At 42.3% G+C, this 27,641-nt stretch overlaps 2 protein-coding genes across 6 annotated transcripts in view; both read right to left on the bottom strand.

Moving 5' to 3' along the window:
• Positions 1-4,850, bottom strand: part of LOC306703907 (dedicator of cytokinesis protein 9) — a gene marked incomplete at its 5' end in the record, with an annotated part of 71,825 nt that extends 66,975 nt beyond the window's left edge. For all 4 annotated transcript variants that reach the window (XM_079170069.1, XM_079170071.1, XM_079170070.1 and 1 more), the window contains one exon: positions 4,428-4,850. In XM_079170069.1, coding sequence (XP_079026195.1) covers positions 4,428-4,544 — 117 coding nt within the window. The remainder of the gene's footprint in view (positions 1-4,427) is intronic.
• A 1,005-nt stretch (positions 4,851-5,855) lies between these two features.
• The window catches only part of LOC306704279 (FERM, ARHGEF and pleckstrin domain-containing protein 1), a 48,550-nt gene continuing 26,764 nt past the window's right edge, over positions 5,856-27,641 (bottom strand). The window contains exons 6-27 of one of the 2 annotated variants that reach the window (XM_079170552.1): positions 27,185-27,282; positions 26,161-26,275; positions 24,458-24,605; positions 24,163-24,258; positions 23,912-24,075; positions 23,715-23,783; positions 23,552-23,627; positions 22,462-22,741; positions 17,688-17,875; positions 17,326-17,415; positions 15,237-15,370; positions 14,271-14,352; positions 13,949-14,186; positions 13,714-13,844; positions 13,538-13,606; positions 13,095-13,184; positions 12,694-12,776; positions 11,497-11,609; positions 11,105-11,268; positions 8,539-8,646; positions 7,172-7,323; positions 5,856-7,068 (exon numbers count right to left, since the gene is read on the bottom strand). In XM_079170552.1, coding sequence (XP_079026678.1) covers positions 6,987-7,068; positions 7,172-7,323; positions 8,539-8,646; positions 11,105-11,268; positions 11,497-11,609; positions 12,694-12,776; positions 13,095-13,184; positions 13,538-13,606; positions 13,714-13,844; positions 13,949-14,186; positions 14,271-14,352; positions 15,237-15,370; positions 17,326-17,415; positions 17,688-17,875; positions 22,462-22,741; positions 23,552-23,627; positions 23,715-23,783; positions 23,912-24,075; positions 24,163-24,258; positions 24,458-24,605; positions 26,161-26,275; positions 27,185-27,282 — 2,770 coding nt within the window. In that variant the 3' untranslated portion in view covers positions 5,856-6,986. The remainder of the gene's footprint in view (positions 7,069-7,171; positions 7,324-8,538; positions 8,647-11,104; positions 11,269-11,496; positions 11,610-12,693; positions 12,777-13,094; positions 13,185-13,537; positions 13,607-13,713; positions 13,845-13,948; positions 14,187-14,270; positions 14,353-15,236; positions 15,371-17,325; positions 17,416-17,687; positions 17,876-22,461; positions 22,742-23,551; positions 23,628-23,714; positions 23,784-23,911; positions 24,076-24,162; positions 24,259-24,457; positions 24,606-26,160; positions 26,276-27,184; positions 27,283-27,641) is intronic. The other variant, XM_079170553.1, reaches the window with a different exon arrangement.

The raw sequence follows: 27,641 nt of genomic DNA, 5'->3' as shown, positions 1-27,641 counted from the left end.
GATGTGGAATAACCAGAGGCAGCAAAGGCTGGATGAAGGAAATCCTTTCAGTTTTTGACAAAGTGCTCTATATCATCTCAACCTTCGTGTGCTCAGTTGAGGAATTCTCTCAAGCTTCCCACTCTGACTGCAGGAGCCCTGAGTGGAAAATCTGGTTGAGGATATAATCACAACTGACAAACTGACACATTTTATAGTGAGTTTGATGGGTGTGTTTTATTTCTCACTTTCTTTGAGGCCTTTCGCTCGACAGGCCATGCAGAACCGCTTATATCTGTATCTTGTGGGGTTTAAAGGTTTTCCATTCCAACTGTACACATTTAGAGTATTAACTTGAAAACGAGAATCAATAGGAGACTGAACAATAGCGCATATTCACTAAACTATATAACAGCTGACAGGTGGAAAAGCAGCGGCCCTTGATTGTTTTTCCGTCATGTCTCTTTAGATGCCAAGAGGGGACTGTAGCCATGTTACCCCATCCACCGCTTAGTTGTTATATAGTTTACCTTCCAGTACAACACAACACAATTCAACAGCACCAAGCCTCCAAAATGAGTTGAATCAATACCTCTCTCAACCTGTTTCAACAAAAACGGAACATCATAACCTGTTGTATTAGACTGCATAGCTTTTGCTGGGTGCATTGAGCGCTTACGGCTGTTCGGGAAAGCGAATTTCAGAGGGCAACATTTGTCAATCATCTGATTGTGTAAAACACGTTTGACAAACCCTTGTTGTTATGCAACATAAAAACGATTTTATCGTTTAACGTTCTGAACTGTGAGCCAGTGAAAGGCTTCATGGTTCATACATATTGAAGTCTTTGTTTGGTGGAATTTTGTACCAAACAGTATCAAAGTTCTGGGCTCGTCTAATCCACAGCATATTAGAAAGACCGTCTCTCAATGGGTTCATTGGTTACTAGAGCAGCCTCATGTATTATTGACCCATTCAGAGAACTCCTCTGCTCTCCCATCTCTACCCCCCTGCATTTGTTCTTCTCGAGTACCATTTACTATTACAGTAACAGAGGCAGCTTATGCACCCTTTTAGAGTGATGCCAACAGGCCTAATAGTGACAGACAGAGGACTACAGAGGGAGGTCAAGCTGCTTAAGGCCTCACACAACACTGACAGCCCAGCCCTTTTCTGACTGGCAGCATATGTGACAGCCAGCAGCATCTGCTCCCAACGCACAGGAAAGCGGAGAAGTTCTTTTCTTGCCGTTTTGGCAGATCTAGGGTCAATCTACGAAGCACATATTTGGTGAGTGGCATGACTAACAAATGAGGCTTCGCTGCATGAGAGGACATGACTTTAACTCAGTGACGATCAAAGAAGGAACGAGTTCTGCCAAAACCAGTTGAAAAAAAAATATGTCCTTTGTACACACCCACCCACCCGAGGTAATCCTGGAATTGCCACATCTTGGGACAATTTACAAAAACTAGAAAAGCCAAAAAAGCACAGGCGTGCAGGTGTCAGCGATTAGCTCAAGAGGGCTGAAGAACGTAGAGAGTATTGTATCACGTGAAGCTGAAGGAGAGGCCACAGTTTGTGCAGTGACCTCACCAAATGTGAGATCACTGCACAAACGGCATCTTCTATGCAATGCATCAGGAGCTCATGGCTGGAAATGTTTGACTTTAGCAAACACAGGCTATAAAATAAAGTCTGTCACATGATGCAGGAAGAAGTGGCACAGGTTAAAAGAGAGAGAATGGATTGTAATAGGGAATGGGGGGGTGATTATATGCATGAAGGGAGGATGAATTAACTCTGCTTGTTGATGTAGATGTGTAACTGGGTGAAACTACAAGATAGACAATGCTGTCCCACCTGCCAAACAGTTTAAGAAGCATCTAAATAAAACCAATTTGGCTTGAAAATGGGACTTTTTCCAACAAGCTTTAATGTCTATCAGCGAGGTTAAGCAGCAACATGTGTGATCTGTTTATAGTTGTGAATATTCTAATGTTCTTTTCTGCAGCACATGTGAGACCTCCACTTTCCCTCAGTCAGTTGTGCGTACTGGCCATGGGCGGCTAATGGCATCACTCCTACATGATGACAGCTCCCTTTGGTCAGGCACATAGCAGGAACACTGAAGATCTGAGTATATCAACATTAGGTGGTAGACAGTTCGGACTATTGATTACAATAAGACAACTGCCCCCCCCCCCCCCCCCCCCCCCCAGCTGTTTCATACCCTGCATGCACTAACTAAACATTTCCAACTACCATTGATTTGTTATATACCCATCAGCCGATACATTAATGACATTTACATGCCGAGTGCTGCAGACAAAATGTACAACAAAACTCTGCACACACTCAATAATTGGTTTTAATTCCATGCAGAGCAAAGTTGGATTGGCAGCATCCTGTGTCGTATCGAGGTGAATCACCAGCACAACAAATTAAAAGCTGATGACAGCCATCATGGAGCCAATAGTGTTCCCAGCTTGCCTAAAGTGTGGAGAAACAGAGGGATGGCTCAGCTGAGAGCTCTGGCCTATTACAAGTCTCTCTGCTCTCCACTCCAACAATAAACAAAGAGGCTCTAGCAAGTGTGTGCCTTCACGAATGTGAAAAAAATTGTTGGGAAAGAAAGAGAGCAGCTCAGTGCACTTGACCAGTAGGCATGTATGTACTCGGCTGTATTTTATAATCTAAATTATGTGTTTCTGGGAGTTTAAAAAGGACAGAAAAATGTGTGTTCCAAGCTGAAACAACAATCAGAATGGGTGATAACAGCTACAATCCCCTCTTTATATCCCTGGCACAGATCCCTCTATATTCCTGCTGAGGTATTTACATGTTTCATGGAGGAATTAATTACGAGTTGCGTGGACAGCGGTCTCGTGTACAGTCACATTCTTGTCCCACTCAACTGAACAACACAGCCATATGTTCACTTCTACAGCTCACATATCCAGAGACAGGGCCTGAGGCATGGCAAGGGGTGGCAGGGCCCCCCTGAAATCAGACCGGTGCCCCACAACCTGAGTCAGAAGTAGACAGGTATTTGGTATGTTAAGGATTACTGAATAGGCCTACCGAGTACAGACTCAAATCAAAAACTACAGAGAGACACAAAACAACTGCAAAGAGATGCAAAGTGACCACAAAGTCAAATGTTTCTTAACCCGCCCCTGCACATATCTGCAGATAAGTATATCAACAAATGAACTGCTGGAAGCCTGCTGATACTAACACACAAAAAACAAAAGTCCAACGAGAGATTCTTCAAGTTAGTTAAGCCCACTTTAAACATGTTGATTTCCCAACATGCATACTTATATCCATTTCTGGTCTCCTCCCTCCGGCGTCTCTGGCAGTGCACCAGAGTAAGAATGAATAAATAATACGAAGGTGTGGTTGGATGTCTGGGATCCTGACTCAGGATTCCATTTCCCTGACGGAGAGCCTGGACGGTGTCCGTTTCAGTTACCTAGCAACTTCTCTCAGGAAAGCTGGAACAATCAGAAGGAGCACCTAACACGCTCGGATGCAACAAAAGGGCCGACTCCTTTTTCTTCCTGAGCTCTGTGGAAAACTGATACTGAGGAGGTAGCCTATACCGCAGGTCCTCGTTGCCCAGATGTTCCAAAAGCGGACGGTCAAATTCAGCATTATCTCACTGTCACTGGACACTTTATATGTGTGTCTGAAGCATGAAATTGAAGCCACATGCTTTCACTTGAGGAGGAGGCATTATGTCATCTCAACTAAACTGATGCCCTCAATGACAACATGTACAAAACACCTTGATCGGGCACTGATTCCTTACAGACTTTCCAGGAACTAAGACACTTAAAATAAATGAAACAAGTGTGTCTTAACAGTGCACAAATTAAAGTAAATGCATGATAAAATATAAGCAATAGAGATAGTTGTATTGGGCTAAACAGTGAGTGCGATAGTTTACCTGAAATTTTACAAAATCTCTCCATTCGTTCACTTCGAATCAATCTCTCATAATTCATAACATGACCTTTAATTCTGAACCCAGAACGCCCAAATGTGCACCCACCCAGCTGGTCTAAAGTCAGCTGGGTGAGGATGAAAGTGAAGGACTTTAAAAACGTTGTGGCAATTATCAATGCAGAAAAAAGGCATCAAATGTCCTGTATACAGTCTCAAGGGATTTTCATAATGTGCAAACCACCCCCGTTTTAAATATCACTCTGCCAGTCACACACCTTCATTCATTCACTCTCTTTCACACATGCCTTTCCCCCCAGAAAGCCCACATGCGCTCCCACCCAGCTGATCTAAAGTCAGCAGAGCTTTTGCTGAAAGTATTCGTAAAAACAGGTAATTATCAGGTTCACAAAGGTTTAACCGGGCATGAGGACAATGACCGCGGTGGTGTTAAGGTGGTGGAGGAGGAGGGGTATTAAGGTGTGTGGTCTACTTACAACTAGCACGGACGTCCTCACCACCTCAGAGACACTTTGCCTGAGTTCAGCCGCGGTGCCAGGTTTACCCAGACCCCGCGTAAATCTCCTGGTCTCCGGGTGCGCTGCGGTAGACATCGTTGCGCACCACTGTGCATCAATGACCGTTCAATCCACGAGTTATACGGGCGAGGTTTAGAGGGAAACCATCACTGCTGTGTCCGTTTCTCCGATGATCCCCGTTAGTGAACACCACGAGTGTGAAGCTTGGTCATGTTGTGGTGCGGCTGCTGATTCACTCGCACTTCTCGATCTCATACTTTTCGCTTTTAAAAAGTCAACGCGCGCTGCAGTGTCTCGGTGCTGCTCGGTTTTCTTCCATCGGATTTATTGTTGTCATAATAAAGAATCCTCTTGAGAAGTGTCTCATTGGCCGTCCATCGCCAGACAGGAGGTGTATAATCTGGTTGCCTCCTCAGCGCACTCCGCCCCTTACCGGTTGAAAGGCCTGCCCACCGTGTGTGTGTGTGAGCTGCTGGGCCTGGACTTTGGACTGCAAGCTCTTAAACAGGCTAAATGCCTGAACCAATAGTTTCCCACCACCACAAAAATCACATCTGTGGGGAGCATGCTCTTAAGAGTGTTACTACATTTGTCCCTTCTAAACTTGAAAACATATTGTACTCAACTACACTGGAAAACACTTTCAAAGAATAACCAGATAGAAGCTGGTTCCCTGACTCTGCTATAACAAGAGGTCAGATTAGACTCACTGTAGAGCTCTTTTCTGGTAAATACGTTCCAATGAACTATGTGCAATCTCCACACACTCACAGATCTCTGCAGATTCATTTAGTGAGAGGATGTGGAAACTAAAATACACTATTTTGTTGCTTTGTTTATTACACATATTTTTACATCACTATTTGTCAATAATATCTTCATATTTCTCACATTTTGTATTCTAATAGAGGGTGAACATGACTTTCAGACCGTCTAAAATGAAACTGAGGAACACAAGCATTACTGACTATTATCGATGTAATCTGGTTAGATATTAGTAAATTATATCGTAATGTTTTATGACCATTTCTGCATAATGGTCCATGATCTGACCTCCATGTTGTCATAGAGAGCTAAATTAAGAATTTTTAAATGATATGAAATATTTTGGAAAGATTAAAGTCGCTGCGCAGAAAAAAAGCCTTTCTATTGCTTGTATTTACTATACATTAATAGAAAGAACGTGACATTTAACATTTACAGGCACTGTGGTTGACTTGAACGAACTGAAAGTCTGAATCAATGATGCCATCTATAGGTCACAGCTGTAAACACACCGAGGAGCTGCCTTGCTGTACATGCTCTGCTATTTTCCGGGAGAAAACATCACTCCAGCCTCTTGACCTTCAACAAAAACACAAATAACACAAATCTAAGTTTGAATATGTTTTTTTTTTTTTATTGCTTTCATTTCCAAAGAGCTCTCTGTTGTCTGAAAGAAAAGAAAAGAAACCCAGCTGCAATTGTAAGCAGAACTAAGGATTTCTATTTCATTCGCTTCACTGCAAAACCCTGTCAAATGCATATTTCCATTAATTTAGACCCATGAAAAGATCTGGTATCTGTATACAGGAGGCAGCCTAGTTCAGTGAGGGCAACGGCCCTTGGAACTGAAAGTTTCTATTTTGTTTTACACATAAAGCTTTCAATGACACCCACCTTCATAATACCATGATTGTGAACAAGTCTCACACTTTTTCATACAGCTGAAGGGGAACTTTAGTTAATAAAAAAAAAAAAAAAAACTGTCAGACGTATTCATTTAGTAAAGTTCCCCGAATATAATATTAATTTGAATTGAAATGGCATTAATCTGTGATGGCAGCTACCCATGGCCACATTGTGATCAATCCTAGGGTAATGCTAATAATACAACAAAATATTTTCATTTTTTCATCACTTATGTTTTTAACAAGAACACGTTGTGCTGGGCCAGTATTGAACAGATCATTGACAGTTAAAGGGTGGCCTGTTTTAACACGATTTAAAATGTCATGGTATTCAGTATAAGGAGACACTCCTCATCCCCAATGGAACAGCATTTTAAAAGTCCAGGACATTGATATAAACCAGTTTGGCACTGAAGTTGCAGGACATTTTCAAAGCAGCAGTTTTCAATAAGATGAGAGAGTAGACAAAAAACGTTATGACAACGCAGTGATAGTTTAACCATCTAAGAAAGAATGCTGAATATCTATAAACAACCAATGACAAAATGTAAAACCAGAAAGATAGGAAGTAGTTCAGACCATTAGAAAACAGTATAAAATGACATCCTTAAAAAGAGGTTTCAGAGTTGAGAGTAAAAATGCCAAAAAATGCAGTCTCTGATGCAGTCTAAACCAGCGGACATGTCACCATTAAAGCATTAAAAAGCACCACATGTGCATGGACACATGTACAAATGTCCCAGATATGTGTAGAAAAGAAAAGAGTCTTGGGGGGGGGGGGGGGGGGGGGGGGGCAGGAAGGACTGATGCCACCTGAAGGAGGTGTGTGGATACAAGATGAGCCAACTCAGTGAAGATGGGACTCTTTGCTGTTTAGGACACGAGCGCTGTTGGAGGGGACTGTGACACTGCGGATGACCTCCATCCACCTGCGGGCAGAAAAAAAGCTTTTTAATCAGTTCTCTGATCACCAGGACTCAACAAAACTGCAAATACATCAAGTAATTGTGCATCTGATTGACTACACTGTACCTCTCAAAAGTGTATTCGCTCTCCGATCTGAAATAGTAGACGTGGGACTTAAAATGCAGTTTGAAGACATATTCCTTGTGGATGTTTTCAGAGTCTGAGGGGATGGTGACTGAGTAACCCAGCAGAGGAAGGCTGGCCAACGGATAATCATCCTGAGGAAAAACACGTGACATTGAATTAGAATGAACACTTATTTTGGTCTGTTAATAATCACGAATACTATTTGGAATAAAAGAAAAACAAAGACACGGGTAATTGCTCCCAACTAAATGGTACAGCAGAAAACCATGCAACATAGTCAGTTTACTTAGTAAAAATGACAACATAACAAAATACTCTAATACAAGTAAAGGTCCTGCCTTTAACACAATTTAAGTAAAAATACAGACGTATTATCAGCAAACGATTCAAAAGTGACAGTACTCGCTCTTGAAATTGGCCCCATATTAGATTAATACTGATCCCTCAATAAGAAGCATTAAACGGTTGTAGATGGTAGAAGTGGAGCTAGTTTTAACTACTATATTTACAGTTAGCTATTTTAATCCAGTGGTTTCGGTTTCCAACCTGAGGGTCGGGCCCCCTCAGAGGGTCACAAGATACACCTGAGCCGTCATGGAGTGATTCAAAAGAGAAAAAATAAGAAAAAAACATAAATTTGTTTTCATTTTTTGGGGCTGTGTCTCCCACTATACACTGATTTATTACAAAGGGGTCACTGGCCAATAAGGTTGGGAACCACTGGTCTAATCTTTAAAAGGACATTCAATAAACTTGTAAATACTGACATGTCCTTTTGATCATACATTTCTACATTTGTTTATCAAATTAAAGTCAAAGTGTGCTACACAGGTTCAGTTGCTAACTTCAACTGTAACTCATGCCCTTTAACAGAAATACAGTATATTTATCTTTTATATCAGTGCTTAACTTTTGTTTTCTAAAACATGGATATTTATCTAATGTCATGCTGACTTTCTCATATTTTAAACTACTTCACAATACTTTTAGGTAGTAATTTGTTTTTGGCCTTACACATGATTTGTGCCGTTTTAAAATCTACTTAGTCTCTGACTTTTAGAGCCTTTAAATAAACAGAGGAGTCATTGGTTCTTGATAATTAGTTTGTCTATGACAAAAAGTTTCAGTGTGAAGAAGAGAGATACAAAAAAAAAAAAACCTGCATGGGAAAGCCTGTAAACCTCGATCATGGCACAACGATTTGACATTCTACACAGAGATGTGATGCCTGTAGTTAAGCTGAGAGGAGGGTAAACACAACAGAGTGAGGAGGGAATGAACGTGGGAGAGGCTGAGATGAGATGTGTTCGCTGGACAAACAAAAGCTGAGAGCAAATGTTCATCACCTGGTGAGACTTGTAGAAAAACAGGCTGAAGTTGGTGAAGACCACCCAGAGCTTCTGCCAGCCGTTGCTGTTCTTGAACTTCCGCAGCAAGTTTCCAGACAGCTGATTCTACAAAGACAAAAGCAAGTTTTACATCTAAAATTACATAAATTCATACACATTATAATACCACTGAGGATCTACAGTTCTTAGATTTTCAACTAAAATGTAGGAGGATTAATAAAATTAAAGTATATATCTGGTGATATTCTATATTTTTCTTATTGTTAACAAATAGCCATAAAAATCCCAAAACCAAAATCCTGATATAGCTTATTCCTATGTGCCATAGAACTCCATTATTGTTGTATTAAAAACACATGTATGAGCCACACTGTTGCACTGACATGTTCCTTCATTACAATGAACACGTGCACTGCCAGAAAAGCATGCTGGTTTGCATACTGCAAAATGAGACTAGATGCAGTATTTTCGAGATACTGCATTTGACAGACTATGTATTGAGACATACTCAATCTTTTTTTGGCATACTAAATAGTATGCTAGTATGGGTATTGGAATGCACATATTGTTGGTCTTGGTCCTCTACGATATGTGCACTTCTGCATACAGTGAACTGTAAATCTCCTGTTGTTAAGTACCTTTAATGTATTTATTATCTAACAATTTAAAAGATAAAGTAACTATAACACAGGGACTAACAATATGCAACATTGTTTTGGCCCTTCTGTTAGATTATGTTTAATGATCAAAGTTTTTCTATCGTGAGTTTCATTTCAGATCTTGAATCAAGTTTCAGTCAAATTAAATTATGTGTCACTGATCTGTAAGACATGAGGCACCACAGCAACTCATATTCTATCGTTTGTTTCTGCAAAGCACTGAAGAACTTTTCTTCCTATGGCGAAGTTCAGGTAAACACATACACAGGGCCTCTCCTGTCTGCCTGGCTCCTTTACCTCTAGACTCCTGCAGGATTCACTAAAGGAGAGGCTCTGAACACGGTACCAGCAGATAACAGACAGAGGCACTGGTCCCTGGCCACTGGGGGGCCCCACCAGGGGGGCCTTACTCTCACTGACTGGACTAGGTTCTTCTACCACGGAGGAGCGCACAGACGCATGTGGAAAAGAGAGAGAGACAGAGAGAGAGAGAGAGACAGAGAGAAAAAAAAACAGACAGGGAGGGAAGGACAGAAACACAGAGACTAAGTAGGTGAAACACAGGCATGCAGTGGCAGGGATAAACACGAAGGCCGACGACAGTGTGTCCAGGCAAAGCTGTGAAGAGGACGTTGTTACAACGACAGAGGAAGAGCAGAACTAGATCACGGCAAAACAGGATCCGTTCTGTTGGTGTGAGATGAGGACGTTTGGCACATCTACGTACTGCTCTCTCTCTCTATTTATAGACGATCAGACACTTCAAGTGCCAGGGGAGGAGAGAAAAGGACAGAACCACACAGGAAAGCCACAGTTTGGGTTTAGATTAGCATGTCACGCAGGCTACTGTTAGCCAAAAGAGGGAACAGTATCCACACTGAAGCTGCGAAAAGAGCAAATAAATAGCTTCAAATAAACATGTATCTAAATATAAAAATAGCTCAAACAAAATGGATAAAATTCGTAATGCCCGCCATTTTCAGTCTCCAGGAGCTGAGATGAGTTTGAAGGTACGGATATGGAATATAACGTTCCTAACTTTTTCATTGGTGTATAATCACCGGAAACTAAGAATTGTTGTCATTAGCTTGTAATGAGCCGTTTATATCTACATACGGAGCAGGTCTTCGTCCGCCATGTTTCTACAGTAGCCCAAACCAAACTCTGGCTCTAGAGAGGGCCTTTCACATTTTCACATTACCTGAAGATTCCCCGACATGTTTGAAAAGAGAGGGGTGAGCGGAGGGGTATTCTGCACTAGGTATTCGGCACTAAATCCTACACATATTTCGTTCAAAGACCGACTTAGCAAATGTTTTATGAGGAAGGCCATGCACTCATTAGACCTCAAGGACACACCCAAGGCATTGTGGTGAGTATGACAGAATGTACACATAACTTTTGTTTGTGTATACGAAGACTCCCCAGAGCACCTTTAGACAGACTTTCTCATAAATATTATGACCCTATGTGTCCAAAAGTTATGTTCCTACTGCAAGAACAAAACTAAATCCGCTTGCAATGAGCACAGGTTAGAAAACATCAGTTACTGAAAGGAAGAAGAGCACTATGGAGAAAGTGAATGAGGTACTTATTATCTATTATCTTTATTTTCTTCTAATTTGTACCCATATCTTACTTCAGTACTTTGACAATATATTTAGAAAAATAAACAGCGTAAAGAATGAGCCGAATTTGATTTAATTAGCTCAATATAATAATAAAAAAGAAATGTTTTAAAGAAATAGTTCGATGATAAGAGTGCAACGCAGGAGGATACTGTTCCCTGTGGGAGATAACCAAAGCAAACTAAGATACAGCACACTCAGACACAGAGAAAGAGAACAGCGAAGCAGGAGAGGAGAGGCAGGTCTGAGGTTGAGTGCTGAGGTTTGGGCCGGTACCTCCACAGCTAAGCTAAAGTCCACCATGGACACACTGGTGTTCCTGTGCCAGCACACGTGCACCATGGTGTTACCACGGTGAGGGGCGGGCCTCTCCAGCGAGGTGAGCGACGCCACTATGTCGTCCTCAGACTCCGCCTCCACCGAGGAGTCCTCAGGGGATTCTGGGAAAGTCAGGAGGTCGTTACTGCTAGACAATGAGTAGGGTGATGAGGGGAGAAGGGCTCTAAAGCACAGACAATGTCAGATTATTCACAAATTAAACAGTCTTGTGTATCTGGGATTTCCGTCGGAGGTTTTTTTTACTCAAAATGAATTGTCTGACAGTTTGTGTGAGTCCACTGTTTATTTGTGTCCTTTATGCGCCCCTGTATGTTTATGCAGTAACTTACTGTTGTCTATCAGACTGCTGGTCAGAAGGTCGGATGAAGGCCCATTGCTGGATTTCGCCGTCTCTATAGCCACCTGTATGTCGTCCATCCACTTCTCCATCTCTATTAGTGAACTAGAGTGAAAAGCACACACACGGATTAAATGCTCAGCATGTCCTATTATTAGTCCCAGCAGGAAGGCCTGCTGGCTAGAAATAGTCCAGTGAGCAAGAATGTCATAAGTTGGATCCATGTTAGTCCAGGTGTCCTGCCAAATCTTCCTTAAAAGACACAAAGACACCATCTGCTCTGTCATGGAAACTGGCTCCCCAAACGTTAGTTTGAAGGCAGGAGAGTAGTTTCTCTTTTATCTTTGTCACAGTGAACAAAGTGGCAAAGTTAACAATCAAGAACATAGGGCGTAAAAAAAATTATTTCCGGCATTCATAAGTTTATATCAATCTAGCAGTTAACACATTATTAATAAATTGGTTATTGAGATTGAATGATAGAAATTATATAATAGATGACACTCACACTTTATACATATGGTCTTATATACATACTGTATACATACATATTGCATTTGCATCTTTACTACGTAAGATATTTAGCTCCTTATCTTTGATAAATGCTCAATTCCGGCATCTTTTTAGGAGAATATTGACTATATATTAATACAAATATTGATTCAATATTTTTTTTTAAACCCCCAAAACATGCTTTTTGAATTGTTGTTTTGTTTTTCTGTAATTAAAACTATGATTACAAAACCTCTATATTATAACTTCTCTAACTTGTTGTATTAAAATGTGCAGAGAAGCTTTATTGCAGTAAGCTCAAGGCGACTACATGGAAGCAACCTTGATGAGAGTATCAACATTTTTATCAGCTCTTTCTTTTGTCTGGAGGACGACACCTGGACAAAAAGACTGTATTTACAGAGATTTTGTAAAGTGAGGGTGATAAAAAAAAAAAAAAAGATTCGAGGTGGAAATGACGCAGTTGCTGATAATGTGTATGTCTTTGTTTTTCTACAAGTCTGTCAAGTCTTATTTTTGAGAGCTTAACTGCATCTTACGAGAGTTCATGTAACGATTCGCAAATATCTTCACACCACAATCACGACAGTCCAGAAGAAGACAGGCCACACATCGCTTTGGGTTAATTTTAGGTCCATGTACAAGGTGTGTGTGCACTTAGGACAGCTGTCCTTACCTTGCTGCCACCACCACAGACTGCTGCTGTCCAACCAATGTGAAGGCGTGAGGCACACCCCACTCATCTTCACTCTCTCTGATCTGGAATAAGAACACAGAAAAAAAAACATGAGAGAGCAGCGGTATCTAGGACAGCGAAGACCAAAATAGACAGAAAGGGAGAGACGAAGGGAGGGATGTTGAAAAAGGAAGTGAGAGAGAAGGACGTGTAGTTGTCCTGATAGTGAGTGTGTGTGTGTGTGTGTGTGTGTGTGTGTGTGTGTGTGTGTGTGTAGTGGGGTAAGACGTTGAAAGAGCTGGAGTTCAGCTGTTCCGATGAGGCGGCTTATCTTCAGTAATGACAAACTGGTGACAGCCGTTTGACGCACTTTGTGTTCAATTGAGAGAAACAGCACTTACTGTCATGCCATGGAGCAGCAGCTGGCCGTGCACTTTGAACTGATTGGTCGCCATCATCCCTCGACTCGTGTACAAAATGACGTCGCTGAACTATTTTAGAGAGGCAGGGAGGGAGAAAGTGGAAAAAGTAAACTAACACTCTTTCAAACTAAACACCATTGAGGTTGTCTTTTGTTTAAAATGACTAAACTGATTGTGTATCGTGCAAACCACTTGTCATAACAACCACAAAGAAAAGATTGAATATAAATTGTCCAACAGCCCACCAACAAGGCTCCACCACACATGAGCAACATGTGGTATTCTTTCTCTAAATTAACTTTAGTAGTTGTACAACATCTGCCAACACCATCTGAGTGATGTATATCTGGAAAGGATGAGATCCCTCCACTAAGTAATTCGATTAGTGATATGACCTGATCCAAAAAGAGAGTGGGTGTTACCAGGAAAAACATTCGTTGCTGTAGGCCTTTTCCAGACAGTTTGCTGAGGCAGCCGAACCTGATGAACTCCTGAGAAAGAGGACACACAAAAAAAAGGCATGCATTATTTAGACACATACTATACACGGTGTTTGTAGAGAATTGAAAAGCTTTGCCAGTCCATTCCTTAAACTCACCCGACCAGGAGCAACAAGATTGTCCAGGCCAATCAAATCCTTCTTCAGCTCCAGAAGCTTCTGGAAGTTCTCCATCTTGATCAGGCTTCCCTGGAGCTGCTCCACCAACTCGGACACATCCGCCAGAGCAGCTGCAGACCAACCAGGGGCAAGAGATTATTGGAGATAGACTGTTGAGATTATTCCACCAGAAGATCTAAATGTGCCTCTTTGAACACCGGCCTGAGCGTAGTACCTCTGCAGTCCCTGAAATCCACATGGGTAGCTGGATAATGTTTGCACAGGCGCTCCAGGATCTGCTTGTAGTGACCGAGGCGGTGCAGCGGCCGCAGAATGAAGACGTTGAGGGGGACGTAGCAGACCTTTTGCAGCTCAAAGTCCCTGCAGAGACCCTCCAACCTGCGGGATGCCCTACATGCCTTCTCCAGCTCCATCAGAACTTCAGACTGTTTATGCATGTTTGCAGTCAGGGGCTATGGATTAAGTTGGAATATGGCACACATGAATGAGTATTAATTCATTACTGTAATTACAGATGTGCAAGAGCGGCGCCTCACCTTCAAGCCTTGAAGGTTCTTCAGCATGACATCTCCAATGCGCTGGTAGTCTCCTTTTATGTGAGCATTGGAGCGTCCCTCCCTAAAACAGATAAACACAAGCACATTTTTTGTTTAATCTCTAAAACATTATGGAGCCGTTCGCAGACCGTGAATTAAGCATTTAAAGCTCATTGATGATTCAGACGAGCAAGTTTGAGAGAAAGATCCACCAGCAGGTGTCTCCCTTGAGCATTACTTCCTCCACACAAGGTGCAGGAGTTAATGGGCTGCCATCACAGGATTCATTCAGAACATTTTATTATTTTGGTAAAGTATTTTAGCAGTCTCTCTAGAAAATATCCACCCTGTAAAAACACACATTTCCTAATCTATGACACCTTACTAATCGTGCTCACAACTACAAAAAGGTACATCTCGACCATAATATTTGAGTATGCAAAGCAAAAGCAGAAAAAAAAAGCGACACGTGCGTTGCTATATCATTTGCATCTACATTTGAATGCGATTCTTATCAGCAGAGTTGACTGTAATATGACATTCAGCTTTAACTCAGAGGTCTAACAACGTGCAGCCAAAATAACCTTTGAAATAAAAAGGCTTCATGTCTGCAGTTAATGGTCATAAATACTGACATGAGGGCTTAATGCATCGCCGCCTGCATATCTGTGTGTGTGTGTGTTAAATAAAGCACAGCATCATTAAGGAGATCAGACAGCAGAAACCCAAAGGCAAGAGAAGGCCGGCCATGGTGCAGCACGGCTGTTGCCATGGAGATGATAGCTCCTCGGGTCATCTAAAGGGGCTGGGTTGCCCTCTCAGACTAAATGCCAATAAATCTCATTAATATAAAGGGGGAGATTGTGGTTAAATTGGGTTACAACCAAACCACCACCTCACTGGACAGGTTCGGAACCCTACAGGGACCTTTTTTTTCTGTTTGGAAGTGAAGTGAAAGAGTCTCACCACAGAGCCAGCCTCTGCTCCACCTCCCTGAGAAAACCTTCGTGGAACTTGTGCAGAGGCTCGAAGGTGGAGAGGACGGTGTTCTTCAGAGAGTCTGGCGTCCCCTCGTCTTGTCCTACAGCACTCTGGAAAGACTGACATCACAAATACACACACACATTCAAGCAGGATACTATTTTGTTTTACATTAAAAAGGGAAAACATCCTGTTTCACGGCTGATGCAGCCGCGGCCTCTCAATGATGCATTTCTTCGGCCGTGTGCTTCGGCTCAAACACTGTAAATACGTTGGAATATTCGAGTCAGCCCAGAAACTGTAAAATGAACGTATCCTCATCCATAACATCCTGTTCGCTGGGATTTAGGATGACATTTTTTCGGTTGGAAACAAAGCTAGTCTCCAATACAAGCGAAGAGAACAAGGAAGTTCAGTTTTTTTTAGTGGCATCTAGAACATGCATGCCCCCTGGACTAGACTAGAGACCAGAAGTACAAGCTGAAGCAGCCTGTAGATTTTTCCTTGCACCCAACTATGTTACTCTCACGTCAAGCGACGCTGCTGGATGGAGGAAAAACAGATTCTGCAGCTGCAAACTCAGCTTTCTGGGTCAAGGATTGTATTGCTTCAATCGACTACGTTTACATCAACACTGATTGGACATCCACATAAAAAAGGTAGAGGATGTCTCTTTCAGACATGCTTTAAGAAAAAGAAAAATACTAAAAAAGCACTCCTTGTCCCTCATTGACAAATCCAGAATCCAGAATATGTATGCATGCAAATGTTTACTGCTAGATACTTCAATTCTCAGCGTGTGTGCATCAGAGGTTTCAAATTGCCACATCACACTTGGTCAAAGTCAAACATTCACGTAAAGTAACAAGCAAAAAAATATGCTGGTGGATCATTTTCTGGTTGAGTGAAAGCAACCCATGTAACATAGCTCACTTGGATGGTATGCAAAAACCTCTAAGATTGGACAAATCATGGATGACATTGCACTGCAATGGTAATCTCTCGATGAGATCAGTTAACGCATGTCCTGATTTTCTGGTCTCAAGTTTCTCACAAGCAAAGACTCTTCATAGAATGTGTTAACGAAGATTTCCCCAGGATACCACCAAAAGACCGTTATCTGCCGTTACACTTCAGTCTCGTGCCGTCCCTGAAGGAAGAATCGCACCCAAACACTCTTATCACTATCGCTCCGTTAAGTCAGAGGGAAGTCAAACATTGCATGTTGTGTGTTTTGCCACAGGGGGCATGAAAATGGCGTTATTAGGCTGACGTGATGGGAAAGGAAAGTGGGTTTTAGGCAAACATGAGTGTTTCTAGAAGGGCTTGAGAAGAAGGGCCAGCTGTTGTTCGGATGACTTCACCCCAAACGGCAGAACCAACCAGTGCATGGGAAGAGAGACATGGCACACACACACACACACACAGCTGTAAAAAGAACGAGGACACGAGCCAACCCAAATATTTATGAGACGTGTGAAAGGCTTCTCTGAAAATCACATGACAGGAAAAGCTGCAGCGTTTTAAAAAAAAACGCCAGTGAGAAGGAGTGATGCATTTTCTCCTGTGCTGAATCAGACAACAGCGGCGCTTCAGTTCGGCCTAGTGAGAACATCCTCCTCGTTCGCTGTTGAAGGAGCTGTGTAGCGCACGTTTAATATCCTGCTTTCAGCTGCATTTCCTTTGAGAAACTGTCAAATCAAATGGTGTCCATGCTTGTACCCAGCCAGAGTCATTTAAAAAAAGGAAGAGGCTGAAATGGGGAGTCACGTGTAGAGGGAACATGCGGCTGAATCTATCCATCTCTTTAAATAAAAACTCAGTTTAGTATTCACAGCCTTGAGTGAGAGAGATAAATGCATTTCAGAGCGCGGGTGTGGGGAATGAATAAGACATGAAACCGCATCTGCCAACGTATCCCTGTGTCACTGCCTGTGTCTGTGTTTTGGCGGGCGCTCCGCAGTGGAGCAGATAACCGGAATAATCAATGTTTTCTTCCCAGAGGACAGTGCAGGAAAACAAACAAACAGTGGAGCAGCGTGTTGGCGAATAGACTTTTTTTTTTTTTTCTTACCACAGTCACCACCTCCAGGTCCTTCAGATACGTCCTTTCTGTGGTCAACAGCTCCTTGGCGATAAAGTAGGCCCGATCTGTTGGGAACCTCTGCAAAGAGATCACAACAGAGAGGAGACTCTGTGAGCAAGAACAAATTAACCATCCAACTATAAGCAAGTCTAGCTAGTGGAGTGCCTGTGTAACCTATTTCTCTGAGTAGACTTACAGGAAAACACTTCAGTCCCTGCGGAGAGTTATTTAGGACAGGTAATCTGGATCCAGTGATATTTCAACTTTGTAGCACAAGTTTAGTAAAAAAAAAAACTCATGAAGCGATTTATTATTGCTTTTATCAACAGAAGTACCAATAAATCACAAACCTTCCTTTGAACCTCGTCCTCATCGTCAGTGCGAACGCAGCCGGCGTCGTACAGCAGCGGGCTGGTGAGGGGGGACAGTTGTCGGCCGTCGGTACTGTGACCGCACAGCTCCAGTGACTTCTGACCATTGACCATGCCATGTGAGTGACCAGAGGACGCAGACAGGTGAGGGCTGTTGGGCACCACTTCTGTACGGGATCAGCAACCAAAGTGAGGGGAGAAAATACAAAAGTTAGTCATTCAAATAGACACGAAAACACAACAGGAAATCAGATATATTCTTAGCCTTTTGTCTCAGATGGGTGGAGTTTGGGTCACTGAGAGAATTAATATGAAGTCAGTGACACAAGTTGATTTGCTGTGTAAAAAACTAATTTCTCTGTTTCAAACTTCTAAAATCAGAGGATTTGCCGATTTTATCTTATATATAAACATGTAAATGAATATCGTTGTTTTTTTTAATCATTGGTTGGACAAAAAAGAAGTTTTTTCATTATTTTTGGACATTTTGTAGAATAAACACTGAATCGATTAATCGAGAAATTTAAAAAAAGTCTAATTCCACAGACACTCTGGGGACATTGTTATATGAATTACACTTTCCAGCATTTCATCATCCAACATGGCAAACATAGCCCCTTGTGAGACTATGCCGGCTACACCAAACAATCTGAAGTATTAACAAAAACAGTTTGACCCAGGATCAGAGTCTTTCCTGCTCTGCCACCGAAGAAAACTCTGCCTGTATGATTGAGGCATCAGCCATGACTCACTCTACAGTCCAGACGTCTCTGGCAGTCTTCCTGCAACGTCAATCAATACGCGAGCCGAGACACATACCAAAGGATGATCAAGAGGAACAGCTCACTTAGGTGTCATCCATACTGACAATGTTCCCTGAGCTTACTTACTATGTTTTAGCTGCAACTTGCCCACCTTTCTCTGCTGTCCGCTGGTGTCTCGACACAAACACAACAGTGATTACACGCACACAAACCAGCACGACTCTGGAGAGGATTTACTATGACCTCTACGGAGGGAAGGAGTGGAAACCACAGTACACGTCTACAAGATTGTTACAAGTGAGAATAGAAAGAAACAGCACGGACACCGCCTATCCGCCAACACTACAGAACTACAGGGAGAGAGAAGAGGGGATCTACAATGAGCACCAGACAGCAACTAACTGGGGTCTCAAAAAGAAGATTTGGAAAAACCTCATGTCAGAAAGGTCATCTTTATTGACTCTAAAAGAACATATATACATTGTTAAATCAATATGAGTCTTGAGAAAAGCAGCATTAAAAAGGTCAAAGCCAGGTGAGACTGTGAGTGAGTGAATGAGACACTGAAGGGAAAGTGTAGTAAAAGAAGTGTGAACTCGTGCAGTCCTCAAGACCCTAACATTAAATATAAAACAGATCTTTATGAATGGTAAAATAAACAGCCTTGTGACCTTTTATGATTTTGTAAAAGTCAGTTGTTAATGCGAAAGCATGTGCATTATTCAGTCCATGAATGCAACTAAAGTTCAACATCGATTTACTTGAAATAGTGAAACGGTGAGCTGTAAAAAATACTGTACATTAAATTCAGTAGCAAATCATACTGCATGATTTCCTAGTCATAAAATCTGCTCTAGCATCACATTCTCCAGTCTGTTGTACTAAATTGTGAAATTGCAGTGAAGTGACTGCAGAGCACTGGCTGTATATTACAGGACGTTCAGTACATGCAGAGGACAGACAGAGCCTGGATCTGGTGTAGCACAGCATGCATTGGTAAAACACCCTGAAGAAGGTTGAAAAACAAAAACACGTCTCCCCCACAGACCTGGGACTTTGAGCCGAACCGACACGTGTGATGGTTTGGACCAAATTCACATACTGGTATTTTCAATCTGATCCAAATTACTTCGTTTTCATGTGGCAGAATGTCATTCCAGGTGTGCGTGAGAGCTTTGTGCTCCAGAGAGGGTTTCCTCACACTGCAGTGATCCAGTTACTCCCACAAATAAAGATGCGTTCTCTTTCACAGTGCTGTAGCAATCTATGTCAAGCTACTTTTTTGCTATTAATAGTGTTAATAACCACATTTCTACATGAACATGACAGTGAAACAGTTACCTTTATTGGAGCATGGTCTAGACCTGCTCTACATGAAAAGTGTCTAAATTCTGTTATGATTCGACGCTACATAAATAAATTGTATTGGGTACAAGGGACCTTTTAAGCAGGCTATTGGGGTGCCTATTGGAGTCTTATCATGCTCATGATGAATAACAGAAGAATTGGGAATTAGCAATTAATAATATTAAAATATAATGATTAGAAATTCAAAACACATTCGTAATTTAAATGGCTCATAAAGAAAAGAGATCGATCCTGATCCAAATACAACAACAAAATCTCATTATGCTGCTTGACGTCAATGCTAAACAGGTCTGGGAGCACAAAAGCAAAAGCAGCCGACAGTGATGGATGAGCCAAGAGACTGGATGCTTTGAGGTGTTGCCCATAAACTGCCTTTCACACATACAGGATTACCAAAACCTGCTTCTAGTTTCCTATATATCCCCAAGATGCTGTCATCCTCAACCCTGACGTTCTGTCGGCTCTGGAATAATTATCCATGAGCTGGATCATTGCAGAGGAGGTAACCCAGATTCTGGTAATCTTGCCTCTTTCCACCACACAGACTGTAGTGAGCGACAAAACAGGTTCACATTGCAGCTGGGGGAAGAAACAAAACAGAAAAGATGTGACAGTTTCATGCTGACAGACAGAGTGCTTACATTGGACAAAGAAATAAAAGAAAGAAACAGAAATGTGACATAAAGAGCATCAACAAACACAAATAAACATGAGGGCAGAAGTGCAAAAGAAATCTGGAAAAGTGGACAATAAATAGAGTGGCTAAAATATGGCTGCAACAGACAATGACCAAGCCACTGCTGCTCTTTCTAACACAATTAGAATGATATTCAAAAAGGTATTGTGAGCTTATATTTACTGTTTTATCTCCTGCCAATTCCTACCAGTTATGTGAATAAAACATGACGTTTCCGTTTCAAGTTTGTAAAGAGCAGAAGGTAGTGTAAACATAAACACTACTGAATATCAATCAGGTGTTCATACTGATATTTGCAGCATATTAATTAGTTTTAACTCCAACACCTTTATACAGAACTTACTACTCTCACAACAGATCCAAGCCAGATGTAACATCAAGAGCACAAAGTCTTTTAAGTAATGAGTGCAACGTGTATAATTTGCCACATTATACCAACTTAATCAATCTAACAGAAAACAGAAATGTCTGCAGACAATAATGAAATAATACGGGAAGTCATAAGGCATCTGAGACCTAGAAACTGAACGACTCACGCTGTGGTAGACCTTGTTCTAAATGTAAAATGAATGTAGAGAATGTAAGAAAAAGTGCAACTGTAACAATACATACACGGACAAGAACAGCGCCACTAATTCCCTGAAGTCTCTGCAGTTTGTAGTAGCTGTTCAAATCCTAACATGGCACTTGTGTATTTCTGAAGGGACGTGTTTATACAATCAAAGAACTGTGCGGCTGATAGATAAACCTCCTCAGTGCAACAAACAAGAAAACCCTGAACATATCCCTTCCTTCTTGAAATCTTGCAAAGGGAAGCGCCTCCCGATGGAAAAAAAGAGCTCAAAAAGAGCTCAAAAAGTGCTACTGGCAGGTACAGCTGTGCTTAACTGTGAACATGGAGTGTGGAGATTTGAGTCGTCCTCTGACCGAAATAATCTGTCACCCACTGAACCCTGCTTTTCTTACACCATCTGGACCCAAACTAAACCCTTTAAACTCTCCTGTGGAGCTGGTTTGAAGCGGTCTGTGCACTAACAGCTGAAAATCTGTCCACCCTCCTCATCACTGAAGGCATGGTATCCGTCCTCATCTGCCTCCTCATCTAGCTGCAGGCTGCCAAAGGAAAACTTGTTCCTGGGTATAGGGGAAGTGGAGTTAGCCTCCACTGGATTACCAACCATCAGTGGGCTGCCGTTAGTCTCCATCTCAGACTCACTGGACTCTGAACCACTGGGAGTGGAGCACTCATTCATGTGAACCAGGCCCACGTGTGTGACACCAGCCTGCCCTAAGCGTTTCAGGCCTGGACTGGCCCTGGACCTGCCCGCCACCGACAGGCCATTGGCCACCATGCGACGCTCAAGAGCAGCCATACGTTCAGCCCGAGAGAGGACAAGATGCGATTCTTGCCCTGGGGAGGACGTCCCCTGGTTTGGGTCCGTCTCAAAGTGGTGACGCACTTTGTGGCGCTTTTGTAAGTGAGGAGAGCGGCTTGGGACTGAGGAGTACGTGCCGTCCTCGCAGTGAGGGGGAGCAGAGCTGAAGCCGTTCTGCTCAGCGTAGCTGAGGGAGCTTGATTGGTAATTGTCCATGGCAGAACTGGTGATCCCACTCCTTGAACCCATATGTGGGGCTGTGAGATGGCTGCTGCTATGCATCTCGCTATATTGGTCACTGAGGTGCACCATAGCACCATGGACAGGAGTCTGGCCAACCTTTTGGTACGACTGCTTGAGAGACTCGTCCAAGTCAAGGCTCACGTTGAGCGATTGCTTAGAGGAGGGAGGGGACTCCCTGTGCCTCACCCTACCAAGAAACTGCTCCTGCAGAGCCCCGTTTATGCTTCCAGAGCCAGACCCACAGCGGAGCATGGGCTGCTCCCTATGACTGTGATTCAACCGTATAGCCTGGTTATATTCACTACCTACATCACTGCAGTCAGTGAAGGGGATGGAAGAGCTGTTGCCTTTAGCAGTCTGAGATGCTGGACCTGTACTCAGATGTTCTGGGTGGGTCTGTCGCGTCGAGCCTCTCGTCTCCTCGGTCCTGGACACGGATCCTGTTCTGTCCTCGTGGCCGTTCCTCTGGTGAGACGGGCTGGCCCTGGTTGTCCTCGAGGCAGAGGGGTCTTCTGCACTCACCAACACCGACTCCTTCCAATGACGCCGAGAGGGAGAGTCCACTCTCTCCGTGGGAGCGCCACTCTGACAGAAATAGACAAAGACAGACAATTAAAACATTTCAAGAGTATAATTACTTTTACTACGTTTGATTTGATTGTTAATGGTGTTTTTAATGATTTCTATCTGACTTGAAGGTAGCCTGTAGAGTTTTTTGACCACCTGCTGGGCCATGTGGCGCTGTTTTAATTCTAGCATGCCCAGAGGATCCACATGTACAAGCATATGTGCACGGGGGAGGCAGAATACACATTCCTGCTGATCGACAGTTAGTGGTGGTAATGTGCCAATAAATGTAGCAATACGCGAGCAAAAGAAGACCCCGAGGCGATGTATATGTAAAGGTTAAAGAGTTTTTCATTTTTCCGATGTTAGGGTCCAAGGACAGAGGATGTCTTATGCCGTACAGATTGTAAAGCCCTCTGAGGAAAATGTGGGATATTGGGCTATAGAAATAAAATTGAATTGAAAATGTAATTGTAAACCTGACAAGGGCACTGAACCTTTGCGGTCCAAGACGTCCTTCTACTTTGTAGTACAAACTCCAGTGACCAGAGGTGTGACTTCATCTCTGAATAGGACTTCAACAGGAGGTTTGTGCACCGTGGCAGGCTCAGGCACTGTCCTGCAGCCTTCATCAAAATAGTTTTCATCTCATTCACAAGTGTCTGACCAGGCATGTGTTGAAAAACAACAACTAGACCAGGTACTATTGAGGCTTTTTGTTGTGTGAATGGAAGCACAACATAATGACCATTATACGATTCTTATGGTGACAAACGACCCGCAGATAGTCATCTGCTGTAAATGCACTAAAAACACTGAGTCACTCACTTCTGTTGGCACTTCATGGTGGCGTGGACAAGGCAACGGCGACAGGCGGATATTGTGTTGGACCCGACTGTGTTTCCTGTCAGACAGGATGTTGAAGGTCAGCGTTATACACTCTGAGCACCCTCGCCTCGACCAAATGTGTCAAAAATGTCGCAGCCTTTACCTTTCAAACGGGATCTTTTTAAACTCAGACTCCCTCACATAATCCATCACCTGCTTCTGTGTGCGACCGCTGTAGAGACAAGTGGAGGAGAGATGATAACTCTTGGAGAGCTGTAGTAAACTGTTAAGTGATGCGGAGACAGCTTTGTGCGGCTGCAGTCGTGAGATTCAGAGAGCAGCTTTACGATGCAAACTTACCTGAATCTGAAGGAGGAGCCTCGTGTGAAGAGCACAGGTTTGGGCTTGGGCTTGGGTTCCTCAAAGAGGCGGAAGAAGGCGTGGTATTCCACACAGATCTTCCAGAAGACTTTACAGCAGTCCCTGCTGCCCATCAAAAACTCCAGAGTGTCCTGATATGAACTCTGGGGTACACATAAAAACATAACTTACACCACCAAACACGATCTTCGATGATGGATTTTCTATATTACACTATGCAATTCACTTACATTTAGATCTGGCTTCAGCTTGATGAGGAAGCGTTTCCTTTTGAAGCTCAGTTTACGCACTTTAGACCAGTTGAAGGCGTTAATCTTTGTGTGCCCCTACAGTGATAAAAAATAACTTTTATATCTCAAGCTATAAAAAAAGGCATAACATTTTTACCACTGAACATATCTTCTGAAGTGAACTCAAAGCACAAATGACCCACAAGTTTTCATCCCATCGGTACCATGCAGACGACTTATTGCACCAACCATCCTTAACACACCGCGCGTTAACCTACAAATTTGTGTGACTGACCTGAAAGACCAGGACACCAGTGTGCGCCGCAGCCAGGCTTAGCCTCGTGCCCTCACGATCCTTGGCAGGGTGGAAGCGAATCCCATACATCTCCAACCTGCGCGCCACTTCTAGTAACTGATAGTCTGATTCTGCTGGTGATTGACCTCTAGCGACACAAAACACAACAGTTACAAGTTAGAGAATAAGGCTGGTATTGTTTTATATTATCCTTATTGTCAAATAATCCCATGAAAAGATAGAAATCGACAAACAAGGCACGCCACTAATATGAGTTTTTGTGTAGTAAACAAGCCGTAAATTACCGTGAATGTGGGCAGTGTAGTTTATTTGCGTTAATTCTATACACACCATCCTGCTGCTGTAAATACTCCCTTTAGCACCACATGTGTAGTAATCCACAGCTGAAAATAGTCCTCAACAAATGCACTATTTAATTAAATTTCTGTCACATTTGCAATAAACTACAGTGCCCATCTGTGTTAGTAAATCACTAAGCCTTCTTAAAATGATTTTTTTTAAAGATTCATGTGTAGGAGTAACTGGGAACTGAGAGCCATAGAAAGTCAGGAAGTACTGAGTGTTAGACTAGCTCATTATTGGTTTGGGTCTTTTGATGAGATTTGTTGAAGAAATATACATATAGGTATATGAATGTAGGAAACATATAGAATAAAACTGAATAATAGTTAACTTATCCATACATGTATGTATTGGTATTGTACACAAGTATGTCTTTTTAAAAAGGACTATAGCAGGGAGGGTGACACAGCTACATTAAAAGAACTAATCTTACTTGCAGGTTTTAACACAAGTGCACACTGTAGTATTCATAATCCTTTCAGCAAATTTTTTGGACAAATAAATTAAATCCTAGCTTATCTTCCTGCTGTGTGTCTCACTAATTGAGGTGAAAAGACCAAGTCTGAGTGGATCCAGGTTTCTAGTGTTTATCTGAGTTTTTGGAGCAGTGGTGGAAGGTCGGGGGAAGGGTTGCAAATACTAACAAACTTTCCTAATTCTTATCAGTGCATACGCCTTCCTGTTTCCTGTGTGGTACTTAATAAGACACTTAACTCCGCATGGCACCCAGCCAAAAGAACTGCAGTTACAGCTATCAACTATAAAAAAAAAAAGCCTTGGTTGGAAAAATGGCAGGTGAAAAAGAGCAATCAAATCTAATGGAGCTCCTTTGGTGTAGCAGCTGCCAACTGTGTGTCCACCTCTGGCATGGCCCACTGTAACGTAGGTGAGACAAGGGTTGGCCATGCTCGGATTCATATACGTGCGCTGATGAGGACGATTTGAGGGAGGACGGTGGGAGGAGATTTGGAAAGCTTCCAATAATATACTCCCAGCAGCATACTGATATTTCACCTCACACAAACTCGTGCATCAGTCAAGTAAGAATAGGCTGTGTTTTTAACCTGCTAACCCAGCTCACAGCAGCTGTGTGACTCATTTGGTAGGTTGCTGCAAAACAACTTATAATGACTAGCTTTTCTAAGTTGATCTATGATAAAGAACTACACAGAGCACTTTTGAGAAAGAACCCATTCATTCGATGGGTGATTTCCTGAACGTGTTACCTGTAAAATAAAACTACGGCGGGACAACTATGTCTACAACTATGACGGCATCAAAGAAATGCCTCATTTAAAGATGTTTGCACACCTCACAGTACTCCAGTTGCAGAAACTCACATATTCTTTGAGTGAAACTCCATGATCTTGTCAATCAGGGGCATTTGTTCTGGGATGTAGTTGTTGTTGAGGAGGTGTGACCGGCACTGGCTCTCCTCAAAGTCCCCAATCTCAGCTGAAGAGTGAGGAAAAGAAATGAAAAAGTTAATTTTATTGTAGAAAGACCTGCCTCAAAATAATGATGTGTGCCCAAATTAAAGTAAAAAACAACATTAAAGTAGACATATCATGCCCATTTTCAGGTTCATATCTATTTTTTGATTCTAGTAGAACACATTTACATGCTTTAGTGTTCAAAAACACATCGTTTTCTCATACACTCCCAAAAAAGCTCCTATTGACTTGGAAACATATGACGTAGCTTTACAAAAGGTACAGTAGGTCTCAAGTTGTGGGCGGTATATTTTTAATGAGCCTGCAAGTGCCATATGACGCATGTTTTCTGATCTAGGCAGCTTACAAAAAACCGACTGGGTTGTTTTATTTCACGAGGCACTGCCGATACCCAAATGTTTGTGCACACAGAAAACAAGTTTTTCATGATATGTCCCTTTCAAAGGCCACCAGAATAGATTAACTGCTACTTGGCACAGATTCACTAATCCTCTGAGCTCTACTGGGATGAACACTTTTACACTGAAAGACATTTCCTTGTGTAATAGACTTGTGATAAAATGAAATGCACTCTTTTGTTTATTGTCTACTTTAGATATACGGTAGACACAAACATCACGCATGTTGTCTTTGCTTTTCTTCTGGGGATCAGACTGTGGCTCAGAAATGAAAATACTCAGTATTTTCTGCCACGATGTGCGAGGTTGTTCTGAAGCAGTTCCGCAAGATTAATAAAAGGTATCCATAGCAACACACAGATAATCAATTTGCGATGGTGCGCAGTGTGCTATGTGACAATGTTTGATGATAAGCTCCGTGTGAAAAAAAAAAGCATAGTGAGTCTTCAAAGACATATTATCTGATCAGTGGACTCTTGAGCTAAATGAGGAAGCAGCCATGAGGAACTTACACTGAATAATGTGGGAGACCATCAGCGCGGCACTGGTGTCATTGCAGGTCAGACGTCCACAGGAAACGTCCTGTTTGATCTGGAGGGCAAACAGGTACCTGGACACAAACGCAAACAGTTTTCACAGATTCAATAGAGGAGACGCGGTGGTGGTGGTGGTTTCCAGCGCTGGAGCAAGATCAAATGAAAGTCAATTAGAAACACCGTGTACTGCTGAATTCAAACAGGACATCCAAGGGAGCTGCTGCAACTGAATTACATTTCTGATTCAATATAATCTACACTGGTTCTTTTAAATTCACACAAGACATCCAAAAGAAGTTAAGCCAGGTGCACATTTCTGATTCAGTAATTAATAAGTTGTGTTACAGTGCTGCTTCTCTTGGATTCAAACCAGAGCAAGAACTGATACAGTCTTAATAAAAAGTATATCAATAAGGCTAAAGAATGAGTCATT

This window comes from Pholis gunnellus (assembly GCF_910591455.1).
Source record: "Pholis gunnellus genome assembly, chromosome: 12".
NCBI classification, from domain to species: Eukaryota; Metazoa; Chordata; class Actinopteri; order Perciformes; family Pholidae; genus Pholis; species Pholis gunnellus.
Note: the sequence above shows the minus strand (reverse complement) of the source record. Positions and strands in the feature narration are given on the sequence as shown.